This window comes from Schistocerca nitens, chromosome 1 (assembly GCF_023898315.1).
Source record: "Schistocerca nitens isolate TAMUIC-IGC-003100 chromosome 1, iqSchNite1.1, whole genome shotgun sequence".
Classification (NCBI taxonomy): domain Eukaryota; kingdom Metazoa; phylum Arthropoda; class Insecta; order Orthoptera; family Acrididae; genus Schistocerca; species Schistocerca nitens.
In genome coordinates, this window is record NC_064614.1 from 793,605,352 (window position 1) to 793,620,223 (window position 14,872).

The 14,872-nt window shown below is 42.4% G+C and overlaps 1 protein-coding gene across 1 annotated transcript in view; it reads right to left on the minus strand.

Annotated features, from left to right (window-relative positions):
* Positions 1 to 14,872, minus strand: part of LOC126262357 (peroxidase-like) — a 291,332-nt gene that overhangs the window by 12,628 nt on the left and 263,832 nt on the right. Inside the window, exons 14-15 of the mRNA XM_049958941.1 lie at positions 10,728 to 10,837; positions 7,694 to 7,786 (exon numbers count right to left, since the gene is read on the minus strand). Coding sequence (XP_049814898.1) covers positions 7,694 to 7,786; positions 10,728 to 10,837 — 203 coding nt within the window. The remainder of the gene's footprint in view (positions 1 to 7,693; positions 7,787 to 10,727; positions 10,838 to 14,872) is intronic.

The window sequence follows — 14,872 nt, forward strand, 5'->3', positions numbered from 1 at the left end:
TTCGGCCGGCACATCCAACTACTCTATCAGTCAATGCCAAGCTGAATAACTGCTTGCGTAAGGGCGAGAAGTGGATCAAATGGTTCAAATGGCTCTAAGCACTATGGGACTTAACATCTGAGGTCATCAGTCCCCTAGAACTTAGAACTACTTAAACCGAACTAACCTAAGGACATCACATACATCCATGCCCAAGGCAGGATTCGAACCTGCGGCCGTAGCGGTCGCGCGGTTCCAGACTGAAGCGCCTAGAACAGCTCGGCCACACCGGCCGGCGAGAAGTGGATCAACGCGTTATTGACTTGCTCAATGTGTGAAGCTCTTTCTCTTGAATAAATTATCCAGCTGAGTATTTTTTAGTTCCACTTTGGCAACTTGTGTCCCCCTTATCTACCACAGTAATCCAGGCGGGAAAAGGGACCCACAGTTTACCGTGCAATCCGAGCCTGTCTGCTTTCTAGACACCCTGGACCTACACCTGGAGTTATGGTCTGGGGCGCGATTTCATATGCCAGCAGGAGCACTCCCGTAATTATTCCACGCACCCTGACTGCAAATTTATGCGTCACTCCGGTGGTTCGACATGTTGTGCTGCCATTCATGAACAGTAATCCGGAGGGTGTTTCCCAAAAGGATAACGCTCGCCCACATACCGTTGTAACCCAACATGCTCCACAGAGTGTCGACATGTTGTGTTGTCCTACTCGATTACCAGATCTGCTTCCACTCGAGCACATATGGGACATCATCGGATCGGACAACTCCAGCGTCATCCACAAACAGCATTATCGTCCCTGTATAGACTGACCAAGCGTAAAAGGTATGGAACTCCATCCCACAAACTGAAATCCGGTACCTGTATCACACAGTGTATGCACGTTTGCATGCTTGCATACAGCATTCTGGCGGTTGCACCGGCTATCAATGTACCAACATTTCACGTTTGCAATGGCTTATCTCGCGCTTACATTAACATGCCATCTTGCAATGTTAATCACTTAAATATGTTACCTATACAAATGTATACCTGAAATTTCATTACTCTACATTAATTATTTTTTTTTGGTGTTGAGATTTTTTCCGTCAGTATAAATAAGTAAGAACTGGATTATGGAATTACCGTCCCATGACGAAGGCTACAGTTAACATCACAACAGAAATGGCTGCGTTTAAAGTGGTGCTGTTACTGGCGAGCATGGACTGCTAGTGAATGGCGAGGAATTGCGGTTCTGCACTAACCCGGATGACCTTCGTCGGCGGGTATGCTGGCGACCTGGGGAAAGGTCCCATTCTTCCTATGTTTTGGAGAGGTACAGCAGGGTTACGGTACTCGTGACGTCCTGGCGTGGGGAGTCATTGGGTATGACTTCACGTCGTCGATCATTGAAGAAACTGGGGCGGCGTAGCGGTATATCATGGATGTCTTGCGTTCTCATGTGTTACCATTTAAGTGGCAGTCTCGTGAAGTCATTTTTCGACAGGCTAATGCTTCGTCCACACATGGGGCATGTATTTTTGATCCATTCACACGATGTTGAAGTACTTCTGTGCCCAGTATGAACTCCCAATCTGTCCCCGATGGAAAATGTGTTGCACCAGATAAGACGTTAACTCTTTGCCAGTTCCAACATTCAGGATATCAAGAACCAGTTACAACAGTTGTGGGCCAGCGTTTCTCAGGAGGTTTATGACATCCTTCCCATCGAAATCAGGGCATGCATCCAGACCAGGCGGGGTGCAATGTCATTGTGGTAAGTGGGCTCATATTGCCAAATTATTTGTAAATTTAAATCGAATTTGTAATCACAGTAATAGCACCGAATACTCTCTCAACCAGTGAAGTTCCATTTCGTTTCTTTCTTCTCTTCTGGCTGCTTCACTTTTTTATCAGGTTATATGTTAAAGAACATCCGTGTACATAGTGCAATCATCATTACCATGTTCATCACCACGAACAAAATGACACTGGACTCTGATGTTCTCAGTGCAGTCACCTGCGTTGGACAAGATACAAAATTCACACTTCACGAAGTAACAGTACGTCTATGCGGCTGTAAAGAAAGCGTTTCCATTTGAAGCAGCTCAACATAACCTTTGTGGTCTCTCAGCCATCATACAATTTTACTTACTCCTCATTAAAATAAGTGGACCAGCCTGTCGCCAGATGGCTAAATACGATTTTTCGTTTATCAGCCGCACTGGGTGTAAAGGGTGCAATAAGGCGATTTCAGCAAACCTTTTGGTTATGCAGGATTTCTAGTTGGAAAAACTGATGCTAGGAATCCATGTATGGTGACTTCTTTCAACCTAAATACTTCGAGGAGTGTAGAGAGCGCCTTGAGGAAGAAATTTCGAATACGAACCCCAGAGCAGAGACGCCATCCGACTATGATTCAGACCGTTGACGCTTTGGGGGTCAGTATATGCCCCAGGCAACCACTTTGGCAGGAAGTGAGGGTCTGTACGCTGATGGACTGCAAGCGAAATTCCACACAATGGCCTGAACAGTGTACGATGTTAATGCGTTGGCAACCTACCAATACTCTTTACAGTTCACATTAATTTATAGTTGTTTTTTGGGACCTGAGATTAGACAAACTGCCCACTTCATTTGATCTGCAAGCTGGGAGAGTTACGTCAACTTCCGTTATCGGAAAATCAAGTAAGTGCTTTGTGGGAATATGCACTCTACTCGTTGCTACAATGGAAGAATAAACTGTCCAGATCGTTAGGTGCTGATCGTGCTTTCCGCTTTCGGCTTGATAATGAAAACTTTCTTTATTATTAGGCATACTGCGAAAGGCCTTCAGTCTATCTAGAGAGTGCAAATATTGCGGTTTTTTTACGACAAGACCATGCAGCCACTGAGTATTTATTCAATCTACTGCCTGATAAGCACATGGGGCTGTACTGCGCAGCTAGTAGATCTCATACAAAATGACTTCGCTCATGCGCGAAAAAACACTCTCGTTCTCAACGCTTTTGTTACAAAGGGGCGGCAGTCTTAATTTGCTATCTCCTGTTAGGCTGTGCACTTAGTGCATTACAAGGAGCTATCTCTGTTGCATGCACTGATTTTCTTATTCAGTACTCTAGTCATACGCTACTGAAGTGTCGAATTATTGGTTATACTCTTTTAACCTGATGTTACGATAGATTGCAGACATGTTAGCTGCAGCACAGAAGTTTTGCTTGTGAATAGGTTTCAGCTTCTGCACTGCACTTTCCTCACAACACAGTGGCCGCTCGCAGATGAACGCCAGCCGCTAACATTGTCTCCTCCCCTACTACGCCATCTGTACAGGTACAGATCAAGTTATTTTGTGCACCCTCTAGATGTATTGTGGATACATGTCTTCCTCAGTTGTTCCTAATCCTCATGCTAAGTATCAAGGGAAACTAAGGTCCACTCCTTCCTATAGCTTCCCAGGCCATATTCAAGTCCTTTGCCACATGTTGACCTACGTTCTTTGTACATAAATAGGCTCATAAATGTAGTTTTTTTTAGCCGGCAAGGTAAGTTTACCACTATAGGAGTCAACGAGGTGCATGGCAGATACACAGAGAAATTACATTGTGCATAATATCGTAGGGAAAGCATATAAGTCGTCGTCGTTTCATGCCGTAATTTACGGCCATTAAAGTTTTGATACAGCTCAACACATTATACGGCGGATAAAAAAAAAAAGTGAAGCACTCAGGAGAGGAGGAAATTTTACGGACTGAGGGGATACGTTATATTATTTCAGTGATTGAAAATTCGAGCCAAATTTACAAATAACTTGGAAGTATGAGCCCACTTACAGGTATCGTATTGCGTTCCCCCTGGCCTAGATGCACGCACTCATTCGGTTGAGAAGGGTGTATCCTGTTCTGAGGCAAGATGGCCGACAACTGTTGTAACTGGTTTTTGATATCCTGGATACTGGCACTGGGATGAAGCATTCGTGTCCTGTCAGGAACATACCTGGGGATCTTGCTGGTCACAGGAGTACCTCACCATCATGCCCACAGTTCAAAGACAAACGTGTCATATGTGGACGAACATTGCCCTTCTGAAAAATTGGTACCATGATACTGAGTTATGAGAAGTAACCTATGAGGATGCATGATGCATGATGTTCGTGACCTTCCACTGTGCCATCAGAATTCCCTCATTCACTAGCGATGGTGACCTGAAATTGTACATGATGTCTGCTAACTCCATGACGCCGGGATCAACACCACTGAGCCTCTCGAAAACATTGGAAGACCAGGACCTCTCACCGAGTCGCCGCTCTACACGCCGATGTGGTTCATCCGCGGTAGTGTAGAATCGCGGTTCCTCGCTAAACACGGTGTGACGCCTCTCATCGGCAACCTACGCTTCACAGTGACGCCACCATTCCAAACGCAGCCATTTGTGATGAGGCGTTCTTGGCAGCGTACGCATGGAACGGCATTTCCCATTTCTAGCTGCTTCTAGCCCGCAACCAATATGCTATAAGCAGTCCGTTACATGCTCTAGTATGGCAGGCACAGATGTAAATGGGTTATGATGTGCTTGGTACACAATGCGGCGATCAGCTCTTGTGTGGAGCCCGCCAAATGGAGGCTCACAATGAAACACCTTTCAAATTCTGTCAGCTGTTTATAACGCTGTTTTCCGCGACTACTCTCGTGTCCTTCTCATCGATCATTCAACATCTGATACTGTTTATGGTTATACCCGACTAGGCCTGATAACGACACCAAGCACGAGCTGCTCTAATGCACTCTGGTGGCCGTTCTACCACTCTCACAGAAATGCATCTCTAATCAAGTGCATACCCGCCGATGGCGTGCACATGCACAAAATTACACTGGCACTCGTCTGTGCCTTCTGGGTGATTTGTTTTTCTCAAGCAGTGTCAGTTCATGTATGATTTTATTTGTTACAGTTCAGGACTTTTAGTAAATAATCTCTTAGGTCTGATTACTCTCCTATTACAGTCCATTGTTTTACAAGGGATATGCTCACTGCATTTTGATAACTTTCATCGTAATTCAGACCAGAACCTAACATGCACTGGATTACTTTCACGATTCAAGTTCAGAGAGTTTACTCAAAATAAGTTCATTTACATCACATAATATACGTCGGGGGTTTAATAAGTAATGCAACATTTTTTTTCTGAAGTCAGGTTGGTTTTTGTCACGATTCCCCATTCTTTTGCCTACATAATCCTATTTTTCACCATAATCTCAGTTCAACGTGCCAGTTTTACGCCACCTTACTGGGAACGCGTGTATGTCCGCATCGTTTCTATTGGTCGACGTCTTGCTGCACCGATCATCATCAATGTACTGCTTCCCGCGGAATGCGGGTCAAACAGGTGGAAGGCAACTGAAGAAAACTTCACAAGCCAAGCTCGCTAAAACAGCATTTTATTGGATGAGCGGTTTCGGCAGAACTATGCTGTCACCATAGGATCCTATGCATCTGAATTTTTACGGCATATTATCCACCAGTGTTCCAAATCACTTCACAGTGCATATGCAAAAAGAATAAGATCCGATAGTGACAGACAGCATAGCTCTGCCAAAATTGGTCGTCAATAAAATGCTTTTTAGTGATCTTGGATTGTGAAGTTTTCTACAGTTCGCATACATTGCAGATAGTACCCAGACTCACGACGTCAATGGAATGTAGAGTGGATGACGAAGAACAGTTGCAATGATGACAGACGCCTCGCCCAACGATTAACCGTGCTCTTCTCCTCTGCCAGGTCTCCACAGACATTCTGCAAGAGCCTATGAATGTCTGTGATGCTGTGGTTTGCCGCCTGAAGAAACTCAATGACAGCCCTCCGCCTGGAACGCACCTCTGTTACAGACGCCATTTTGAGCGCTACGTATAGCGCGACCACCGATCGGTACTTCACGAAATTTCAGGGACTGAAGTGGGAATATTCCATGATGTCCCACAACAAATTCCGTATTTCTTAAATAAATTTCTAAATTATTCTGTCTTTCCTATCATATATGATACCTAGTTGGGGTCTAAGCCTCCAGGTTTTCGGGGGTTTCCCTGTGAAGGCCAGTTCCTGAATAGGTAGGCCTGATTAACAACTATATGAGTCCATCTTCCCTGGTTGTGTACGTGGGATGCGGGTATGCCCCAGTACACGTGAAAGCAACAACTAGGTATCTAGGTAACGAAGATACCAAATCTCTTTCAATTCTTGTAATCAAAAAAAAATCTTACTAACTTCTTAAAATTTATAGGAACGTATGTTCCACAAATTCTAACGAGTTAGCTAAGCCAACAGTTAGCTCGCAAAGTGGATACATATCAACTTTACTCGCTGCGAGGGGCGATGTAATGTCTCTTGCAGCGGTCTCTCCGAGATATTTTCAGAAATTTTATAAATTTATATAACTCAGTACATATCTCGAAATATCTCTTCTTATCTTACCGATTATCAATGCAAAGTAGTTTCAAGCCCAATTATTCCTTGGAGCGTCCATTTACTCCATCGAATAGCTACTCTGCCATCTATGTTTTCTTTTATGAAAAGAAAGAGGACTTCTTGCCGATTAGTCGTGAAAGGAGGATGTATATGTATGTATTGTTGGGCTAGTCGCCATCTTGATGAGATTGTGTATGAGAAGGAATTTAATACATGAACTAAACTAAAGTAAGTGTGTTCGCGTATTATTTAACTGATTATTATTGACAGTGTCTGCTTACTACGCTGTGTTGCACGGGATCAGTGGGGAACGTCTGATTTACACTGGACGAACCTGCCGTTTTGTATGCTCAAGATATCCAGTTACTTCAAATAAATAGGCTAACACGGTCTTACCAGCAGATCTCCGGTCTTCCCCACGTGATCACCGAAAGTTAATAATTATTACAAATGTTTCCAGGAGATCGACTGACAATTTTCGTCGCATCGAGACTTCGAAATTGCTTCACTGCCTTATGGAATTTAAGTTAAGCTCAATTTAATCAGGACAGAACAGTATTGAACTGTGTGAATGTGATAAGCCTGCTTTGTCAATGAAAATTCCCTTAATATACGCATGTTTTTACTATCCTGATCAGTGAAGCTAAATCAGGCCGGTGTGAGAGAGGTTCTTAAATTTTAGATCACACACAAAAAATATTAAATTGGCCGAGAAAAAAATAAGTCGCATTATTCAGTGAACGCTCCTCAAAGCATTCATCTCACATTTAGATGATTTGCAATGGCTTCAGGACTAGACAGCGTCGAACCCTCCGCGCCTGTCATAATATCGCTTCAGAGCGTACCAACTCCCGCTTGCAGTCGAAGGAGTGATCTAGTGACAGCCGTTGGCCGTTTTCTATTTGAATTTACATGAAAGTGTTGGGGGTGGATAGGGATAACTACAGCCATCTATATGTAGCGTCGTTGTATGGCGTTTCCGGAAAATAACAGGTGTCTTCAGTTTTCACCCTCCACAGCTGTTCGAAATTTGTCGGTATCGTTTCGTTTCACCCTGTTTAGCGTATGTACTCAGCCATACGTACGATATAACTCCCAAACGGAATGCTATTCAGAATTTCAAAGCCATATTACTGAACATTCTTTTTCCCTCCTCTTATACCGAGACCAATTTTCAGCATTCTTTTTCCATATTAAATCCTGCACAGGGATAAATCTATGGTTTACTCATCAGACGTGTAAGGTGGAGAAAGTGGACTTACTGGTAGATGGCGGCGTATTTCCTTATGGTTTCGTTGGACATGCTGCCGAAAAGCTCCTCGAATGTCTCAGCACCAGGTAATCCGCAAAACTTCCTGTAAACATAACCAAAAAGTTAATACGTCCATACACGGAAGTTTCAGAAAACAACTATCATGTTATGTCAACTTTTTGAATTGTATTTACGATCAGAAAACTTTTGAGCCTATTCCAACAAAATCTGTGTTGAGAGCACTTAGGGACGACATCTTGAACCAGTATTCATCACTTTCTTAATCGATATCAACACTCTTTGCTACAGCAGGGGTGCTCAACCTTTTATCTTACCTGGACCGCATTGGAAGAAGACAAGTATTTTTGGACAGCACATAATGTACTATAATATACTTAACGTTACTAACAATAACTGCTTAAAAAAACAAACAATGGGATGGACCAATGAAACAATAGCATAGTGTGGCGGGCGTTTCAGATTGAAGATATTCAATTTATCATACCCCTGATCTACTGCATCAATTTGATTACATTAAAACTGAGGGAAAATTCAGAAACTAAAAAGCTGTACACGGTGACCACAGTTCACTATTTTCTGCTCCATGTGAAGAAGTTTTTTAATCATCGAAACAGGATGAAGAAAAAACACATGTCCACCAAATGAATCAACACCATTTTTGATTTACAGATAATACTATATTAGAATGACGATAAACAGTTTAGACAAGAAGACAATAGAAGCTTTCGAAATGTGGCGCTACAGAAGAATGCTGAAGATTGAATGGGTAGATCACGTAACTAATGAGGAGGTATTGAATGGAATTGGAGAGAAGAGAAATTTGTGGCAGAACTTGACCAGAAGAAGGGATCGATTGGTAGGGCATATTCTGAGGCATCAAGGGACCACCAATTTAGTATTGGAGGGCAGCGTGGAGGGTAAAAATCGTAGAGGGAGACCAAGAGATGAATACACTAAACAGATTCAGAAGGATGTAGGTTGCAGTAGGTACTGGGATATGAAGAACCTTGCACAGGATAGATTAGCATGGAGAGCTGCATCAAACCAGTCTCTGGAATGAAGACCACAACAAATGGCTCTGAGCACTATGGGACACAACTGCTGTGGTCATAAGTCCCCTAGAACTTAGAACTACTTAAACCTAACTAACCTAAGGACAGCACACAACACCCAGCCATCACGAGGCAGAGAAAATCCCTGACCCCGCAAGACCACAACAACAACAACAACAACTATATTAGATCGTTTGCTTGGAGTGCATAGTAATTTCGGAAAGTAACGGATTATCCCAGTAGAGGAAATAAAGAGTAGGTCTGCAAATCGACGTCGGTATGACTGGAATCAAATAAGTCAGTGATTTGAAACGAAGAAAATGAACTTTAACAGTGAAGTTATTTAATCAGTTGAAATTGTTTTTTTAGCTAGCTCAAACGGAAAACACGAGTTGCTGTACCAAAATCATTTAATCAGGGAAATAAAACTGGGTTGTACATTTGCGGAGCAGACTGCCATACTCAAAAGTGAATGTGCAGTGTATTGAGACGGAAAGACAATAATTACTATGTGCTGCTAGTTATAACCTATGGTAGTGAGACACCTATGGTAATAAGACATGGAACTAAACAAATGAGCAAAAAAAAAAAAAAAAAAAAAAAAAACTAAGGGATGCCCAGTAGTTAATGGAAAGAGGCTCAGCAGGGATAAACTGAAGGAAAAGAAAGATGAATAAATGTACCAGGGAAGAGACAGGACGTGAGCAAGTCACAGGAAACAGGCAGAATATATTTGTATGAGTAAAGCTGGATATGAAAAAATGTATAAAAAATCTTCTTTCAGCAGAGGATGAAAAATGGATGGTAATTAATACTTTGATGTTGTTTGCAACTTATTTTAATAAGGTGAAGGTACGATATTCTCTCTTGATAAACGTATTGATTACTAACTTATTTGTTTTCTGGGCATGTTAAAAGTGGCTGAGTAAAATATTTTTACTGAATTTAAGAATCTTTCAGGCGATGCTGAGGGAATTGAATTAAGAAATGAAGCACTAAAAGTAGCAGACGAGTTTTACTATTTGGGCAGCAAAGTAACTGATGATGGTCGAAGCACAGACGAAATAAAATTGAAGTCGCTATAACAAGAAAATCATTTCTGTAAAGGAGGAATTTGTTACCATCTAATATAAATTAATTATTAGGAATTTTTTATCTAGGAAAAATTTGGATATTTGTGGTAAGATCTTATGGGAACAAACTGCTGAGGTCATCAGTCCCTAAGTTTACTCTCTACTTAATCTAACTTAAACTAACTTACGCTACGGACAACACACACACCCATGCCCGAGGGAAGACTCGAACCTCCGATGGGAGGAGCCGCGCGAACTGTGATAGGAAGTCCTATAACGCGCGGCTATCCCGCGCGGCGTTTTTATCTAGAGTCTGGAGCTTGTGCAGAAGTCAAACGTCGATGGTAAGCAGTTAGATAAGAAGAGAATAGAGGTTTCTGAAATGTGATGCCATACAAGAATGCCGAAGATTATATGGGTAGAACATGTAACTAGTGAGGAATTATTGAATTAAAATTAGGAAAACAGAAATATATGTCACAGGCCAGTTGATAGGATACATTCTGAGGCATCAAGGAATCGTCAATTTGGTAATGGAACAAAGGAGGAGGCTAAAAATTGTAGAGGGAGACGAAGGTTTGAATACAGTAAGCCCGTTCAAAAGTAGGTAGATTGTAATAGTTAAGCAGAGAGGAAAAGGCTTGCAGAGGATTAACTAACATGGAGAGCTATAGAAAATCAGTCTTCGGATTGAAGACCACAACTACAGCAGTAGTTATTTGTATGTGTTCTCACATATGTATTGTTAGTAAATTCTCGGCTGTAGGTTCGGAAACCGGAATGTCATAATTTTAAAGCGGTTTCTACATATAGAAAACCGAGTGTGCTGGTGCTTCATTCAAAGGTGTGGACACTGATGCAGATGTCAACAGCTGATAGCCAGTTTTCTTATACTGACCTGAACTCCATGTATCCCGGAAGGCCGAAGTCTCGACCACGTTGCATGTTGAATGACGCCAGATCTAGACCGAACCTCATTCCAGGCTTCTTAAAGAGGTGGTTGGTCACCTGCAAGAATTGGCAGAAGACAATGCAATCAATATTAGGGCAGTGCTTCTTATTAAAATAAAATGTGTTTTACATCCCGTAAACTTTGTGGAATGAAATTTTCCCAGTAACTACAGTCTTATTATCAATAAAGAAATCTCAGGTGTAAGCAGTACTATTTCTTTTGTATTATTCTAATAACAGGATTAGCGATTCCGACCTGTTGGCCTAATTTCAGTTGTTGCTTAGGAAGCATTTCTTAAGCGCAATGGTACTGCTGTGAAGGCAATGAGACATCAATGGTTAACCTACAGTACCTACACTATGTGATCAAAAGTATCCGGACACCTGGCTGAATATGACTTACAAGTTCGTGTCGCCACCAATCGGTAATGCTGGAATTCTGTATGGTGTTAACCCACCCTTAGCCTTGATGACAGCTTCCACTCTCGCAGGCATATGTTCAGTCAGGTGCTGGAAGGTTTCTTGGGGAATGGCAGCCCATCCTTCACGGTGTGCTGCTCTGAAGAGAGGTACCGATGTCGGTCGGTGAGGCCTGGCACGAAGTCGGCTTTCCAAAACATCCCGAAGGTGTTCTATAGGATTCAGGTCAGGACGCTGTGGAGGCCAGTCCATTACAGGGATGTTATTGTCGTGTAACCACTCCGAAACAGGCCATGCATTCTGAACAAGGTGCTCGATCGTGTTGAAAGATCAATCGCCATCCCCGAATTGCTCTTCAACAGTGGGAATCAAGAAGGTGCGGACCGATGACAGTAGCAGCCTGGTCCCTTTAATCCCACAAACCAACCACACAAGAAGGTGCCTAAAACATCAATGTAGGCCTGTGCTGCGATAGTGTCACGAAAACACTATATGAAAAACACGACCACATCATAACACCACCGCCTCCGAATTTTACTATTGGCACTACACACACTGGCAGACGACGTTCACCGGGTATTCGCCATACCCACACCCTGACATCGGATCGCCACTTTGTGTACCGTAATTCGTCACTCCACACAACGTTTTTACGCTGTTCAGTCGTCCAATGCTTACGCTCCTTACACCAAGCGAGGCGTCGTTTGGCATTTACCGGCGTGATGTGTGGCTTATGAGCAGCCGCTCGACCATGAAATCCAAGTTTTATTACCTCCTGCCCAACTGTCATAGTACTTGCAGTGGATCCTGACGCAGTTTGGAAATACTGTTTGATGGTCTGGATAGATGTCTACCTATTACACATTACGACCCTCTTCAACTGTCGGCGGTCTCTGTCAGTCAACAGACGAGGTCGGCCTGTACGATTTTGTGCTGTACGTGACCCTTCACGTTTCCACTTCACTATCACACCGGAAACAGTGGACCTAGGGATGTTTACAAGTGTGGAAATCTCGCGTACAGACGTATGACACAAGTGACACCCAACCACCTGACCACGTTCGAAGTCCGTGAGTTCCGCGGAGCGCCCCATTCTGCTCTCTCACGATGTCTAATGACTACTGAGGTCGCTGATATATACCTGGCAGCAGGTGGCACCAGAATGCACTTAATATGAGAGATGTATGTTTTTGGAGGAGTTCGGATATTTTTGATCACATAGTGTATATATGTAGAGGAAAGAGTTGAAGGAGTTCTGAAAACAAATTTTTATACCCGAAACACTTCATTCAAACAAAAAGAAGAGCATCATTGAATGCATGTGACAAAGATGGAAAGCCATAGCGTCTGGTGCTGAGTTGTCTTCTTTTTCCGTAGTAAAGAGAAAATAGACTCTTCAGTTGCAATCTACAAAAAATTGTCTGAGATTAAAAGCTACGAATTTTTGTAAATGTCACTGGAAAGGTGGTACTTGGAAACCTATGTTATAATTAATAAAAATTAAGTATAATATATACTGTAAATTATTTTGATTGTACGTGCGACTTATATTACTGTATAAGTCGGAAGATGTTTATATTGCTATTTTCGTTGTAAAATACGAGGTATATTCATAGAGATTTAATTAGCACTCGCAGAAATGAATTTACGCAATTAATGTTTGCTTGTTTGCAGGTATTTGTCAAACTTTATGACTACCCGTCGAAGTGAAAGTATTGCTTGTAGAACAGAAGTAGCAATCCATACGTAAATGTGTGCATTCAAGTAGCGTCGGCACACAATATCGGCGGGTAGTATGGAGTATAGTGAGACAGAGGTAGATGGAGGCTTAGACAGTAATAGATGGTACCGACTAGTCAAACTCGAGGACTTCCGGGGTAGTCACCGATCGTTTAGTTTAGGAAAACACGTAAAAAGGGTTTAACTTGATGAAGGGTAATCCTTATTTTTCTTTCCGCTTTAATCTTGATTTGTTTTATTTTAACTGTCTTGAATTTCTTCTCTGCATTTATATAGCTTTGTATAATTACATGTACTAGAAAACATAAAATTTGATGCTACAAATTATAATACGTGCGGTCCGTCTGATTGTTAGTAGATAATAGATAACAAAAAATAACAACAGTTAGTAGAGAAAATGAAATTAGTGAAACGTCTAGAAATCACTGTCAGAATATCTATAAAATTATTCAAGGACCTATACCTTTTCACAGATCCCAGCAACTTCCTATAATTTTCCCTGCAAAAATTTGCGCGTAAATCTTGCGCTAAATAGGAGTGGCTTTACAGACTTAAGTCATTTTGTATTTCAAAGGCAGCATCACCCGACGAAATTATTTTTTGTGCATTTTTATTGATCAGTTTCTTTCAACAGGCACATGTGCAATTTGCTGGAACGATGTGTGTTGGAGACAACACGGTGTCGACGAGGGACTCCCGAGGAAAGCTAGCCTACGTGTACTAATAACAAGGACTCCACAATAAATGCGCCAAGGAATTTTAATATTCTTTAGGCAGTGGCGTGGCCTGAGGATGGCGGTAATGTGCCGCCAAAACCAGTCGTGTGAGACAATAGAGACATTCTCAAGATACAGCTGTCGTGGTACTTTTTCTCACACGTATCATCAGCTGAAGTCCTTCGGCCATACAATAGGATGAGAATCCATTCAATGAATAGGATAAAAAAAATGGCTCTGAGCACTATGGGACTCAACATCTGTGGTCATCAGTCCCCTAGAACTTAGAACTACTTAAACCTAACTAACCTAAGGACATCACACACATCCATGCCCGAGGCAGGATTCGAACCTGCGACCATAGCGGTCACGCGGTTCCAGACTGACGCGCCTAGAATCGCACGGCCACACCGGCCGGCTGAATAGGATAATTCGGAACTTCTATATAGGAGTGAGCTTTGAAATTCTTTCATGTTCTATTTCAAAACTTAAAATTTCTCGTTGACTAACTTCTCTTTGGACTTTTTTATAATGGAAGTTGCAATTATTGCACGTCTTCCTGCACAACGGTTAATGAATTGCAAGCCATTCTTCTATGCAATGTTCATTGACAGGGGGTCCCTTGAGTGCGAGGTCGCAAAAGGCCAACGTTGTTCACAGCATTCGAGGCCTCACGTATTATCTACCATGAAATCACAATATTGGCTGCTAATGGTAAGAGGGGGCGGGACTAGAGGCATCCAATGGTGAGCGCAGTATGAGGCTGCGGAACATAGTTCAACTGCTTAGTCGACGAGTAATTCACAACGCTGCTAGTGGTGTTGCTTCAAGGCAGAGCAATGGCAACCATAAATAAAGGAAACTTTGCATTATTCCTGCAGCAACAGTTATCGAAGTTGATATTTCTGCAGAAAGGATCCTAAGGAATTTCACAGAGAAATAAGTGACGGAAGAAATATGGTGTTTCTGCAATATGAGTCGGTGGAATGTGTAGTGTCGTATACGCTCGACTGTGCGGACAAGCGGACAATGGGTATGAGGAGTTCATTCATAACAAGTACAAGTGGCACTGATACAGGTGTCGAGCTATGTAGTCCATCATCCTTGTCAGACAGGGAGCGATAAACCCCGTCTCCAATGAAACTTAGTAAAGGACAATCGTTGTCGAACAAGGTGGTACTACACATAATTATGTAAATGGAAGATCATCCGCAGC